At 29.9% G+C, this 15,350-nt stretch overlaps 1 protein-coding gene across 3 annotated transcripts in view; it reads right to left on the bottom strand.

Moving 5' to 3' along the window:
- Positions 1-200: 200 nt before the first annotated feature.
- Positions 201-15,350, bottom strand: part of LOC118181840 (uncharacterized) — a 70,536-nt gene continuing 55,386 nt past the window's right edge. For all 3 annotated transcript variants that reach the window (XM_035351041.2, XM_035351040.2, XM_035351042.2), the window contains exons 4-5: positions 13,855-13,956; positions 201-3,597 (exon numbers count right to left, since the gene is read on the bottom strand). In XM_035351041.2, the coding sequence (XP_035206932.1) occupies positions 3,449-3,597; positions 13,855-13,956 (251 nt within the window). In that variant the 3' untranslated portion in view covers positions 201-3,448. The remainder of the gene's footprint in view (positions 3,598-13,854; positions 13,957-15,350) is intronic.

The raw sequence follows: 15,350 nt of genomic DNA on the forward strand, positions 1-15,350 counted from the left end.
TGAAGGCATATTTTCACATACATATTATCTACACCCTTTATTTAATTTTAAAGCTATATCTATATAATTTTCTTTTTACTTATGTCAAGACCGATTACGTTATACATTTCCATCAGTCTTAAGATTAAAAAATAATTCCTAGTAATTCTTGCCTTCTTCTGTGAGTTGAAAAATAAGGACTTAAACAAAATACATAAAACTCCTCATTATATATATATTTATTTAAAAATGCCAAAAATAATAACAGCAGTTCTAGTACATACTACAAACATCTAAAACACAGCAGAATGCCAATCTAATTTTTCCAAAACCAAAATTATGATATTTGTTAAATACGTCGAATGGAATTTCACCTGACAACCTTTACAAAAAATGATGATCTTATAATATATACATATATACAGTTGCTACATAGCTTTAAGGCAAGTGTTTTTCACACAAGTTAAACAAAAATTTCTGCAGAAATTTCAATATCCAAAATCTTGCAAGATCTTTATGGATTTCTTTTGCTTTCATTCTTATGAAATCTTCTTTAAAAAATTCAGTATTGCACATTTATTATTTTTATGCCTTGAGTTTTATATTTTTAAATGCTTTTTTTCACTGTATCTTTGTATCACAAAATAAGCACATACAGCAAAAAAGCATAATAGTTTCAATATACTATCAAGTATACCATATTTACATTAAGAAATAATACCACACAATGCATTTCCAAGATTTAATATTTCAGTAATTTACATAAAGCAATTCAAATTTACTTTGAAATACAATATTCTCTTGAGAATTTTATTACATATTATAAATAAAATTAAATTTTTATAAAGTTAAGCAAAGAGCAATATATTTCCTTAATATCACACTATCAGAAGGCACTAAAACTTACAGACTACCACTTTATAGTTGAACTATGACAATTTTTTAAAGCATTTTTCAGTGTAACGTGCATGCCACGACATTCCACTAAACAGAAAATAAAGGGAAGCTTACATATATAAGATATTACCTAAAGCAGGATTTCTCAAAACTTTCTTCATTTGTGACTTTTTTTGACTAGATGATTTTTTAATATCCCTTCACTCTGTTTACTTGATTCCATATGAATAAAAATTTAATATACTAAAAAGGTTTATGTTGAGATTAAATTTTAAAAAGTTACCAAGGTCACTGAAAAATGAAAAAATAACTAGCAATGATAAATCACACACATGCAATGAAATGCTAATTATGAATAACGAATTGTCTTGTGTTTTAATATATTATAAAATTATACAGTACAGGTAAGAATTTTAATAACCTAATTGCTTATTTAAAAACATTAATGCTTAAAAAATCACTTAATAATTTCTATTCAAGCCCAAATTTGATAACCCCTCATGCAAACAATACTAACTTTAAAAGATTGCCATACTTTCTAAAATACTAATGTTAATACATAAAGACCAACAAAACAATTCAACATTAAATCCTTATACATGCAATATATATATATATATTATACTAAATGATAATATATGATCAATCAACATCTATTGAAAAGATAAAACACAAATTAAAATATTCCTTACAGTGAACAGATTCTTATATGGTAAAAAAAAGGGGGGGCCCTCAGATGAGAAAAATAGTAAATACAATAAAAAATTTATATTATAAATGTATAGCTTCATTAATAAACTGCATAATTTAAGGAATCACGAAAACAGAACATTCATTCAAATAAAAATACTATTTCTAAAGAAAAGAAATATTTCAATGCATATTCATTATCATGGAATTTCACCCTAAAGAATATGGAAAATAATACTTTGTGCATGGGAAAAATTTACAATATCCAGATACGTATTACATACAGAAAACCAAAATTCTTTTAATCAAATGAGATTAAAAAAAAAGAACTAAAATCCACAAAAAATGAATAATCTAAAATTAACTTCATCTTTCAACTCCCAATGTACTTACAGTTGCATACAGTATTGTTACCAGTGAATATAATCAGCAAACTGGAAAGATTTCTGCTCATATTAATAAAAAATTTTTTTAAAAAATACAGAACAATGAGTTATTTTGTACTAAAAAAAACTACAAAAAATACTAATTTTTCTTAATTCTACAAGCACATGCCTGTTGTATGGCTTTACACAACCTTTCTTTTCCCTTTGCATAACAATATTTCACTCGAAATTTTTAAATTATGTAAGCAACGCATTTGATTTCATGAGAAAAAATAATCAGTAGCAAAAATTTTGCAGTTTCAGAAACTAACTTTTAACTATCTGGCTAGGAAAAATATATTTTGTTACCTAGACTATGACAACATGCTTCTACAAAAACTTGTTTTTAAATATGCACAGAAACAAGTAAGATTTATTCTATGCTCATAATAACACATATTTGTTCATCTTAAATAACATTTTTACATCAGTAAAATCTACATTGCACGGTACTACAAACACATGCAGACTTTGATTTATATTTAAAACAATATGCAACATCAACACTATAGAAAAAAATCATGCACTCATAAAGGATTGCAGACAAAATTATAAACCGTCATGACAAATGAAAAACATAAAAATTTTAAAAGTCATTAATACAGCACTGCAATTTAAAACATTAACAAAAAGCTATTAACAGCTCTAAGAAATTCATATGACAACCTTTTGGCATGTACAAAGTAAGATTTTAAAGAAGCTTGGTAACAAAGGGAGAATGTTTGCTCTGAACTATTTAAATATTTTTTGGATACCTTCCAGTGTTTCCCCCCCCCACACTTTTTTTTTAACCAATCTATATCTGAAAATAAATCTTAGGAAAATGTAAATATTAAAAACAAGAAAGTAAGGATACATTTTCATACATGAAAATTACTCAATTTGCATTTCATTTAACCACAAGTACCTTCTCAAACCTCAGAAGTACCAAGAAAACAGGTCTGAGTACCAACAGTTTATTATTACACACATAGTTAAGATCAAAATCTAGATTTAAAAAAGTATTATTGAGAAGTTTATAATACTTAGAAGTGCTGTTAAAACATTAAATGTGAGATATAGTTAACTATTGCTTATACAGGAATGCCATCCAATGAAAGACTTCTAATGGGATTGTGAGATTGAAACAGTTCTATAAATCTGTCTCAGAACTTCTATTATAAATGCTATAGAATATAAATGGTAATTAAAAAAAAAGTCAGTTTTCATAATGGTAAGACACTAACAGTATATAACATACACTTTTTCCTTAAAAATAGTTATAAGCAATTTTTAATAGAATTTAAATTATGGCTTCCAACATTACAAATAAAAAACTACCCCTAATTCAAAGTTAAAAAAAAATAGGAATTCTCTCATCTGTGTTCCTTTACCAACAGCAGCAGTATTAAAAGAAACATAAAAGCTACAACAAATATATTAATACATAATCAGTTTATAAATAAATATTTCTAAAATTATGACAAAATCTCTGGAGTCTGATGCAAAAACTGAGGCTGCGGTGAATTTGGAGAATGAGTTGTCCTTACAGGATCAGTTGCAACTGTCTTTGATTGTTGAAGTTGGTGCCATGTATCTCCTAACGCTTTTGCAAAGTGATCATCCACTGAAAATTTTGAAATTTAATCAAGAAAGAATTCAAAGAAAAAAATTACAAGACTAGATATGTCTATAAAAGATCACTTTTTTAATTAAATGTAAACATTTTACATCCCAGAAATTACTTTCAAATTATTTTTAACATAAATGAATAATTATTGACAGTTTATTTGTCTGTGTACAGTTGCATACAAATTTCTGGAGGTAAGAATTATGGAAATTCTATCCTCTACTGTACATTATGAATATAAGAGTGATTGTAGTAAATTTGACTCTACGGTACAAGTACACTTTGCCAGAATAGCCAATTCCTAAATTTTCTGGTAAATATAGCAAATGGAAATCGAAATTTTTATTGTGGTTAATATTCAGTTAACAGAAGTATTAAATGATGAAGGGGAAAAAATCTTGAAACTGCTCATGAACTTTCAGAACTCTATTTAAAGCTCTTCAAGATGAGTATGAAAATAAAAGAATCTTAACCGAGAGGCATATAAAATCAATAATGGACTTACATAAATTAACTTTCGAATCATTGAAGGGGATAAGATATGTATTAGATAACGTTACTAAAAATGAAAAGATTCTGAATGCATACTTGCCAACCTATAACACTCAAAAATCAGGAGACTTTTTAAAATGTTACAAAGACTTTTTAAATGATAAAAATATAGTTTTTAATAATGAATTAACTTTAAATAGTTACTAATTCTTAAATGCAAGCAACACAAAAATAACTTACACATAAGAAACATTTTTAGTACTTGCATCGTTTAAGGAAAAAAAAAAGACACTTTTCGTACAAATGTTATGAAAACTGGCAGATTTTGCTTTCTTTAAGAAAGAAACTTCATAATTTTGTTCATAGCAACTGCCACATAGGCCTGTTTTCGCTAATAAAAGTTTTTCTAATGTGTCATCACTAATATTAGTTATGCAGCTGTTGGAACTGTTTCAATTTTTCCTTCATTTTAAAACTCCTTTCAAGATAATAATAAATATCAACAATGTGATCATCCACATTTATTTGTAAAGAAGCTGCCCCTTTTTTCAGCTGCTAAATTTAAGAGGTGACATGTGCACCTCATAATCTGCAAATCTGAATTTTCCTTTCTTAAGATGATTGCAACAACAGTCTTCAAGCCTATCATTACTGGTGCATTATCGGCACCAAGTGCTAAGCAAATTATCCAGAGGAGCTGCTTTTTCTTTTAAAGTTTTAATAATTAGCTATGCTATATTAAAGCCTATCAAATCTCCTTCTAAAGTGGGGACAGAAAGTAAACTACACTCAACTTCTGAAGACTCTGAATTTAAAAAAAGAAACAACTGGATACAGTTTTGAATCCATCCGAAATTTGGCTATTATTGCTTCCATCCGAAAAGAGGCAGAACGGAGCTGTTTTAATGCAATCAATAACTGAAGATTTTTTTTTCAAACCCATTTCTTTAACAATTGCACCTGTTTTGGTCCTTGAACTTGAGTATTTCTTAGCGATTTTACTATCAGGGAAACATTTTTTTAAATAAAGCTGCAGCGTATGCATTCAGTGGCAGGTTAAGGCAGAGAACAGACATTCTGCATTAATAACTTTTTGGTCCTTTGTTTCCGAAGAAAAATTTAATTTTTCGCTTTTTTCAAAACAACTCATGTTGTCCTTGTGTTTTTGTGTAGGCACATGTTTGAGAACATCCGCCCTTCCACCATGCGAAGCCGAAAAATCACAACGACAGGCAGTACACATCGCAAATTTCTTACATTTCCTTGAGGAAATAATGGAAGGATAGTCAACTGTGTATGATTTTTGAAACATACACGAGCATTTCACCTTTCTCGCAGACATAACAAAAGATGATAATTTCTAAAACTATTTCCCGAAGGTACGTGTACTCTCACAACTCAGGACAAAATGACCAAAATAACTAAAGAACATACAAATAACAGCCTTGAGCTTGCTTTGTGCTCATTAGCTGATATGTGCCAGATGACACGTAGTGGAGTTCAATGCCCATTGGAGAACTGGAGAGACGTTTTTGGATACGTATGCTGTCACTCACAAAGTAGAAATTCTCATCTGATTCACAAGGTTTTGTTTTAGATATAATCTAGATAAAATTAAACTGCTTTCAGACGTCCAAAATCACTTTTTTTTGGGGGGGGGTTCATATAACGAAATATTAAGCCAAGTTCCATAAAAATCGCGAGAAATTTTAAAAATAAGAAAAAGTCGGGAGAAATATATTGTAAATCGGGTTGGCGGGAGGGCAGTCGAAAATCGGGAGAGTTGGTAACTCTGTGAATGTTTTAAAGTATGAAAAAATAATTTATTGAATATTCTGGTTATTAAATATTATACTTCAGAAACTTATTAAACTTAAATTTCATTTCTAGAAAAAAGATGTCAATTATTAGATAACATTAATTGAAATACTAGCACAGTGAAACATCCGTTAGAAAAAAGTTCAAACTCAAAGGCTCTGATGATATTGATTAAAATATTTCAATTGGAATTAATGGTTTTTGTCAATTGGAATGATATTATTCATCATCAACTATCCGGAATAGTCAGCTCCTATTAACAGTCTGATATCTGGCGCATCTCTACCAGAATCATCGATTGATTTAGTGTTATTGATTAAAATCAATAACACTCTGACCTGCCCCATATGCAAAAATAATCATCATCTTCTACAAAAATATGACTCATTTTTAAAATTAAGTCCAAATCAAAGATATGAAATTGTTAAAAACAATAAATTGTGTTTAAACTGTCTTGGTAAGGAACATTTAATCATAAAATATAATTCAAGTTCATATGTTCCAAATCCCATAAAAACTTCATTTATTCATCATAAAATATAATTCCAAGTTCATATGTTCCAAATGCCATAAAAACTTCATTTATTAATCCATCACCTACTCAACAATGGTGCCATCAATCAGCAGTAAACCAAAGCAAAGATGGAAGCATCGAGATTATAAATAAGAATGCATGTATGTGATTTTCACAAAAATCAATCAAGCTGTCTTTTGACATGGAGGAAAAAAATGTGCTATTAGGAAATGCAATAGTATGTTAGTAATTCAGAAGAAATAAGAATTCCAATTCGCACCATTTTAGATGCTGGAAGTCAGAGCCAGGAAAGGGGTTAAGCATGTGAGGCACTTGCCTCAGGTGAAGATATAGAAGGGGCACAAAATTAGCTGCAAAATTTTATAAATGTATTAAAATATAAATTATTGTCAACATTCATTCAATTTTAAAATGTATCGAACGGCAGTGTTAAAATATTGTAAAAGCAATAAAAAAGGTGCTATATTTTTGAGCATGTGTACACTCAAGTGCTTTTATTTAATCAATAAATCAAATCAAAAGATTAATTAATTCTTAATGATTTAATATTTAAAATGAGACAGAAAAATCCTTACCACATTTTCTATAACTTTCAGCTCATTATTACTGTTTTACATTTGTATAAATCCCTTAAATTTATATAAAGGATCAAATGCTTATATCATTGCAATGGTTTGAAACTAAGAGCCTCTTTAAGCAAATCAATTTAAAATTTTATGTGTGAAATTTAATACTGCAAGAGATAAAAAAAGGCAATTAAGATACCACAATCTAAAACTTAACTGAACTTAAAGCTTTATGCTTAACCTAATATCAATTCCCAACAAATTAGTTAGCTGCAAGGGTATTTTTATCGTTTTACCAGTGTGCAAATTAACATCAGCATATTTCTTGTAAAACGTCCTCCACAACGACATCTCTCTCCTTAGGCAAATAGCCCATATCTTGCTATGCCATACTGAACCAAACATGTAAACACGATAGAATTATCTCTAACTCTTGATCAATATATCAGCCAAATACGAAGAAAATGAAAAACAAAAAAATTAGTAAATCAGGTGATCAAGAATCAACTGATAAAAGAACTAATACTTTTTTTGTAGTGGAAACATAAGACTATACGAATATTAGTTCACAGCTAAAATGGAGATGAAAAATTTAATGAGACAGCTTCCAATTTCCAGTTTCTAAATGGTGCAAATTTAATATTATTGGATTAAAGTATTTTTGAAGAGCATCTTAGCACTTGAATATCCAAATGATATAAATGCTGAAGGTATTCATTCCTGCAAAAATACCTAGTTTTCAAATACCACATTTCAATAACTCTCATCACTAAAGCAAGATCAGATCTTTTAAAGATGATTCAAGAATACTGTTTAGTGCAATCATATCTGAATTCGGAGCTTGCATTAAGACTATTTTTAGCATTGCTATTTACTGTTGTTTCGGTAAGAGAACTTCAGAAAGCTTAAAATTTATTACAAGATTACACCTATGCTATGATTTAGTACTCTTATCTTTGTTCAATATAAAAATGTAAAAGACACAGTTAATGTTATTGTATATAGGGGTACACATTTACCTGTTTGCCTCAGGTGAAAAAATACCTAGTCATGGCTCTGCTGGAAGTATGTCAAGTTTTATGACACAAGGAATTGCCAGTTTGTTTATTATAAAGAAATAAAAAATTTATCATACTTGCCAACCTATGACACTCAAAAATCAGGAGCTTTTTCCACAATGTTAAAAAGACTTTTTGATTTTAAATTTTGAAAATATAGTTTTTAATAATGAATTAACTTTAAATAGTACAGTCAAAAGTCGTTAATACGGACTCATCGGGACTTCAGCGATTCCGGATTATCGATTTTTCCGGATTATAGATCATCAGTTTAAATCTGGTAAGATGGCATGCAGAAATTACAAAATTAAAAATATGAAACCATAATTTATGAAATAAAGAACAATTATGATCTAAAGGGTATCAAAATTTACAAAAAGAAAAAGCTTAATATTTATTTGTTTACTTTATTAAACATTTCTTTCAATGTAAGTTGTTTCGTTTCATGTGATAATACTTTCTCTTTGATTCTATTAAACAGACATAATTTCTTGTTTAGTTACAAAGTTCTGCTGTTCAAGTCCTATAATTGCCGTGTTGAGAATACCGACTAATTTGTCAATCGAAATTTTTTCGTTTTCAATAACCTCTGGGTCACTTTCTTCACTATCAGAAGCGAATTATAATGACGAGGAACTTGATTTAAATCATATCAAAGACGGAGTACATCGAGATGAAATACTACATTTAGTAAGGAATTATAAGCCAAATAAAATAAAAACATCTGCCCTGAAGATAAGGATAGTGCTGACAGATCAACTTCCAATTCATTGCGCGCCGCGGCGTGAAATTGATAAACAGATTTCGGATTTTGAAACATACTTTCGCTTTGTAGATCTTTTACATATTAGTAAATATATATGGGAAATTCTATTTGACATAATCGAAAGTTCAAGCTTACTCTTATAAAATTGCTCTAACAGTCTGCAAAAATAATAAGCCAGATCCAACTTGAAGATTAAGGAACAACGCAATCTGCAACATTAACTGAATTACATAATTTTAGCTTAGCTTATACCGTCCGTTACACATTAAACGCACATGCATATTCACAGCCGTAAAGGTCTTACACGCACTCGTAAACGCCTCTGCACATCCGTGAATGCGACACATGCGCAGAAAGTCTGTAGCTTTGAGGTCCGGATTATGGGTGTCCAAATTTACGACTTTTGACTGTAACTAATTCTTAAATGCAAGCAACACAAAAATACCTTACACATAAAAAAAATTTTATTACTCACATCATTTAAGAGAACAACGAAACAAAAAAAAAAAAAACTTTAATCAGTTTTTGTACAAATGTTATAAATAGTGGCAGATTTTGCTTTCTTTACCAAAGAAACTTCATAATTTTGCTTATAGCAAATGCCACATAGGCCTGCTTTCACTAATAAAAGTTTTTCTAATGTGCGATCACTAATATTGGATATAAATTTAGTCCTCGTTTTCGCAACAATACTGAAAATCCTTTCACACTCTGCATTACTACGGGGAACTATCAAGATGGCCAACATAATTCTAGACAGTTCACTATATTTTAAAATTCCATCAGCATCTTTCAGTTTTCCAATTAAACTCCACTGGGTGTCAATCCTAGCTGATTTTATAACTTCCTCCAAGTTTTCTAATTGTAAACTGCTGTTGGAACTGTTTCAATTTTTCCTTCCTTTTAGAACTCCTTTCAAGATAATAATAAATATCAACAATGTGTTTATCCATATTTATTGGTAAAGAAGCTGCCCCCTTTTCAGCTGCTAAATTTAAGGGGTGACAGGTGCACCTAATCTGCAAATCTGAATTTTCCTTTCTTAAGATGCCTGCAACACCAGTCTTCCCAAGCCTACCAATACTGGTGAATTATCGGCATTAAGTACTAAGCAATTATCCAGAGGGACTGCATTTTCTTTTAAAATTTTAATAATTATCTGTACTATATTAAAGCCTGTCAAATGTCCTTCTAAAGTGGGGACAGAAAGTAAACTGCACTCAATTTCTGAAGACTCTGGATTAAAAAAAGAAACAACAATTGGATACAGTTTTGAATCGGTATTATTGCTTCCATCCGTAGAGAGGCAGAATGGAGCTGTTTCAACGCAATCAATAACTGAAGATTTATTTTTCAAACCCATTTCTTTAACAATTGCACCTGTTTTGGTTCTAGCACTTCAGTATTTCTTAGCGATTTCACTATCGGGAAACATTTTTCTAAATAAAGCTGCAGCGTGATCCGATGCATTCAGTGGCAGGTTGTGCTCCAGTAAAAAGACAGAGAACAGACATTCTGCATTAATAACGTTTTAGTCCTTTGATTCCGAAGAAAAATTTAATTTTTCGTTTTTTTCTCAAAACAACTCATGTTGTCCTTGTGTTTTTGTGTAAGCACATGTTTGAGAACATTCGCCCTTCCACCATGCGAAATCGAAAAATCGCAACGACAGGCGGTACACATCGCAAATTTATTACATTTCCTTGAGGAAATTATGGAAGGAAAGTCAACTGCGTATGATTTTTGAAACGTACACGAGTATTTCACCTTTCTCGCAGACATAACAAAAGATGATAATTTCTAAAACTATTTCCCGAAGGCATGTGTACTCACACAACTCAGGACAATATGACCAAAATAACTAAAGAACATCCAAATAACAGCTTGCTTTGTCCTTATTGGCTAATATATGGCAGATGACACGCAGTGGAGCACGATGCCCATTGGAGAACTGGAGAATGTTTCTGGATACATATATGCTCTCACTCACAAAGCAGAATTTATCTAATTTGCAAGGTTTTGTTTTAGATATAATCTAGAGAAAATTCAATTCCTCTCAGACTTCCAAAATCACTTTTTTTTTTTTTTTTTTTTTTTTTTTTTGGGTTCATATAACAAAGTATTAAGCCAAGTTCCATAGAAATCGTGAGAAATTTTAAGAATAACAAAAATTCGGGAGAAATATATTGTAAATCGGGAGTCTCCCGCCTAAATCGGGAGTTGGCAACTCTGATTTATGCTTCCATATCCAGAATAAATGAGAACGTTATTAAATATTAATTATCAACTAGCTGCACGGATTTCAAATAAGGATTTAATGTGTTAAGATCAATCAACAGCTTGGTTATTTATAAAATTACCAATGTAATCCCATCAAGGAGTTCAGATGCATAGTCTTTACATATTTGTACTGATGTTCAATAAGCTGATCTCCAATTTGGAAGTTGACATGTTACTAGAGGCCGAATAGTTGCAATTTTCAAAACTGGAAAATTTTGATCGAAAATCAACCATTAAGATTCCAAGAAACAGTTTTTGGATGCATCACATCTAGTTCATGTAAGAGTAATTCTGAAGTAAATTTACTGTGGCTTAGTTCTAAATAGTGAAGAATAAAATTTTGGAAAGATTTCGAAAAGCTGAATGCACAGAAAATATCAAGGATGTTTTGAGTGAAGAAGAATATACTGTGAAACATACATTATCAACAAAAGTGACAGATGGAAGATGACTAGTACAATTAATTAGAGAAGATATGATTATTAAGAGAATCTAAAATCCTTTCTGAGAAATGACTACATCAACTGTGGAATCAACTAGAAAGTGATTTGGACATGAAAACGTGGTATAAGGATTTTTTCAAGGAATATAAGGATTTCAATCACACAGAAGAAGTTAGATAAGTTGAAATATTGACCTGCAATGATCTCAGTTATCATGGAGTTTATCGACTGGAGAAAACTTTTACCAAGCTCTGCATTGCATTTACTGCATCAACAACTACTACTAATGGCAAGCCACTTAATTCAATATTAATGTAGGAATGAATACCCCACGTTCATTTATTTTCTATTATTATTAGATTTGAAAGGGTAATTTTGCACTAGGAGCTATGTTCAGAAGATGTGTAGACAAATTCTTATTGCACCATCTTAAAGAAACCTACAGCTGATCTTACAGAGAGAATTAATTAATAGGCCAGTGCAGATTTATAGTTCGAAGACTGTAACATACGGAACAGCAAGTGCACCATTCCTTGAAATAAGGTTCATGAAGCAGTTAGCAATGGATGAAGTGATTGAATTTCCTTGTGCCTCAACAACCATACTCAGACTTATGTAGATGACATTATAGCTGGACTAACACACTGGAAGAAGCCAGAGAGTTGCAGGTAATCTGTCTTCCAGAACATAGTGGAATGCAGTTATACAAATGATGTTGAAATAATGCTGAACTATTGAAGAATAGAGAAAGTGTAACTCAGAATTATTCTCTTCAAGTTACTAATAAGTCTCAGGTTACAAAGGCCTTGAAAATGTCATGGAGTATGAACACAGACAGTTTCTCTTATGATTTAAAGATACCTAAAACTGAAGAGACAGTAACAAAAAAGGATGTCTTATCAACTACATGATAGCCTCTTTGATCCATTAGTTTTAATTGGGCCTGTTACTAAACTATTTTTGCAAAAATTGGGCCTGGTACTAAACTATTTCTGCAAAAATGCTGGCTCTTGAAATAAACTGGAACACACCCCTTCCTAAAAATAATTCTGAAGAATGGAAGACATTTTCTGCATAGTCTTAAAATAGTCAACAATTATCGCATTCCTAGATTTGAGCTAACTGATGAAGTACAGTAAACAGAAATAATAGGATTCATCAATGCTAATCAAAAAGGCACTGTACTTAAGTGTTAAATATATGCCATCTTCAAATGAATGTACATCAAGTCTTCCTGCAGCAAACCTTGTGTTTCACCTTTGAAGTCAATTACCAATCCTTGTTTGGAATTTTGGTGGTGCAGTACTATAGGTAAAATAGTGAATAGAATATTAGAGGCCATTAGTCTCTCCATAGACAAGGTTAATGATTTATGGTGGTATAGACCAATGTTCTTAAATAAGGAAGTAATGTGAAATAATTTCATCTGATACAACTGATGCTGAATATGTCAAGGAACTCAAAGCTAAGGACAATGACTCAGTTAATCTGAATGTGAACTCTAATTCCCTTATTTTAGGCCATACCCTTAATGTTAGTAATAATTATGTTCACATTATATGTGTATTTTGTTTGTTTTACTTTTTCTTCAAAACACAACAAAATTTTCATGTCTCACTGTGAAAAAATGTTATTTTGATACTTTTAAATCAAAACAGTTAAAATATTTAGCCTAGTAAAAGTCGAAACTGAAATGAAAAATAAAACACTATTAAAAAAAAAACTAAATGCCCAGACTTTGCACCACTATTTTTAATACTATACTAATTTTGAAATCGTAGCTAAATATTTCTGCATATATCTTTAAAAGTTTCAATTAAAAAATATCTCATTTTGTTGCAGAGGGAATTACTAAAAACTATTTTCTTTGAGTGAATAAAATTTTTATACATAATAATTCAAAATTGGGGAGAAATTTATAAAAATTATTTTAAATTAAAAAATCTAGGTACCATGAAAAATGGAAGTTCAATTTTGTCAATCAGTTTATTAAAATCAGGTGTATAAAACACTACTACCCCTTTTTTTGTTTAATGCACCCAAAATTAACAAATACAGAAAAGTGCCATAAGTTCATTAGGAATTTATACCACTCAAAACTTGAAGAAAATCAAATTTTCAGTCAAGCAACAAAACAAAAACAACACTAAGAAATTATTATATTAACAGTAACATAAAAATAATTACAAACTAAAAAGTTAGTGTTTTAAATTTTAAGTTTTCTCCCCTTTTCCATAAAAGATTAATTTCAAGACACTTTTTTTTAGATCTTTTAAATAAAAAGTATTTTTTTTACCAGTAATAGAAACACTATTTCCTGATGTCTTTGAAAATATATGTTGATAATCCTTTCCTAATGAACGTCTAAAATGTTCATCGATGACAGGATCACAGGAACCTGCAAATATACAAATTTAACAACTTTTCGACACAGTATATAAATTATGAGTGAAAGCATACAAACTTGCACATTTTTATGTAATAAAATGTGTCAGAAAGATGACATTAATTTTTTTAAAATAATAAAAGCCTCATACATCTTTACATTACAGAAACATCCATTACTAAGATCAAACATATTTCATTTTTAACTGCCATAGAAGACAGAATTGATTAAATATTCCTTGTTACTACGCAAAATTTGCTAATACTGAAAGGAAAGTGAAGATAATCTTTTAAACTCATAATTATATGAGCTCAGAATTAGGCCTATCATTTACTTTCTGCAGAAATTATCCATGATTCATCTCCTTTCCTATAAAAAAATCATACATTTTCTCACTTTAGAGTATAACATTAATATAAAAACAAGCATCATGTACTTCAGCTACAGGACCCAAAAAAAAAGCTGAACTCCCCCCCTTCTGGAGAGCATGGAGGTTGGAAGTTCGATGGAGTGGCCCTAAACTGGTTTACCCATACCCTGCTTTGAAACACTGGCGATCCCTTCTTTGGTGACCAAAACATTGGGTAATTTACCATTGAGTTCAATGGGTTTTGACACAATCGAATGTAGATATTTTGTAATTACGTCGTAAATATGCATATAAATAGATGTATTTTCTTTTTCTACAATACTTCAGAGTCCTAAGTATATGAAAAGAATACATTTTTAAACAACATTTCGTTCTGAACGAAATTAAATGCTATACTCTTCACAGAACAGATTGCTCAGAACAGTTTAATTTGAAATATTTTCACACGTTTTCGTTAATTACATTAGAAAAAAAAAATTAAGGTAATTCAATTTGATTCGGTTAAGGATTACAAAAATTAAGATCAAAGTTTATTGTATTATTAAAATTATGCATTATTTCTTTTCAATTTGTAAAGCTCCTTCCTAAAATACTTTTTTAAATAAGACATGATTTTTTAGCTTCTAAGGCATCTTTTAAATCGAAAACTATAAGTCAATTTATAATTAATGCTCCATTCGGTCCATTTCAAATTAGAGAAACTTTTAATTTAATAGCGAAATACTTTAAATAGTACTTCACTTACTCTGAATATTTCTGAAAGGGAATAAAATAAGGATTATTTTTAAAATATTATTTAAAACTTGTAAATGACTTATTATAAAATGTAAGAAGAATAATTCTTTTAATTATACTTATTAGATTTTTTTACCCTTAATTTCAACAATAAATATTCCAAAACTCTTCTGTATTACATTCTCAAGTACACATCTCATATAAATTACTTTACAATACCTTTTAACACGTTGCTTTCCAGTACAAACAATTCTTGCTTAAATAGTTTTATAACATGTTTGTCAACAGGATGTCAATTTAT

The sequence above is a fragment of the Stegodyphus dumicola genome, chromosome X1 (genome assembly GCF_044657685.1).
Source record: "Stegodyphus dumicola isolate Sdum_Otavi_A_Nest chromosome X1, ASM4465768v1".
NCBI classification, from domain to species: Eukaryota; Metazoa; Arthropoda; class Arachnida; order Araneae; family Eresidae; genus Stegodyphus; species Stegodyphus dumicola.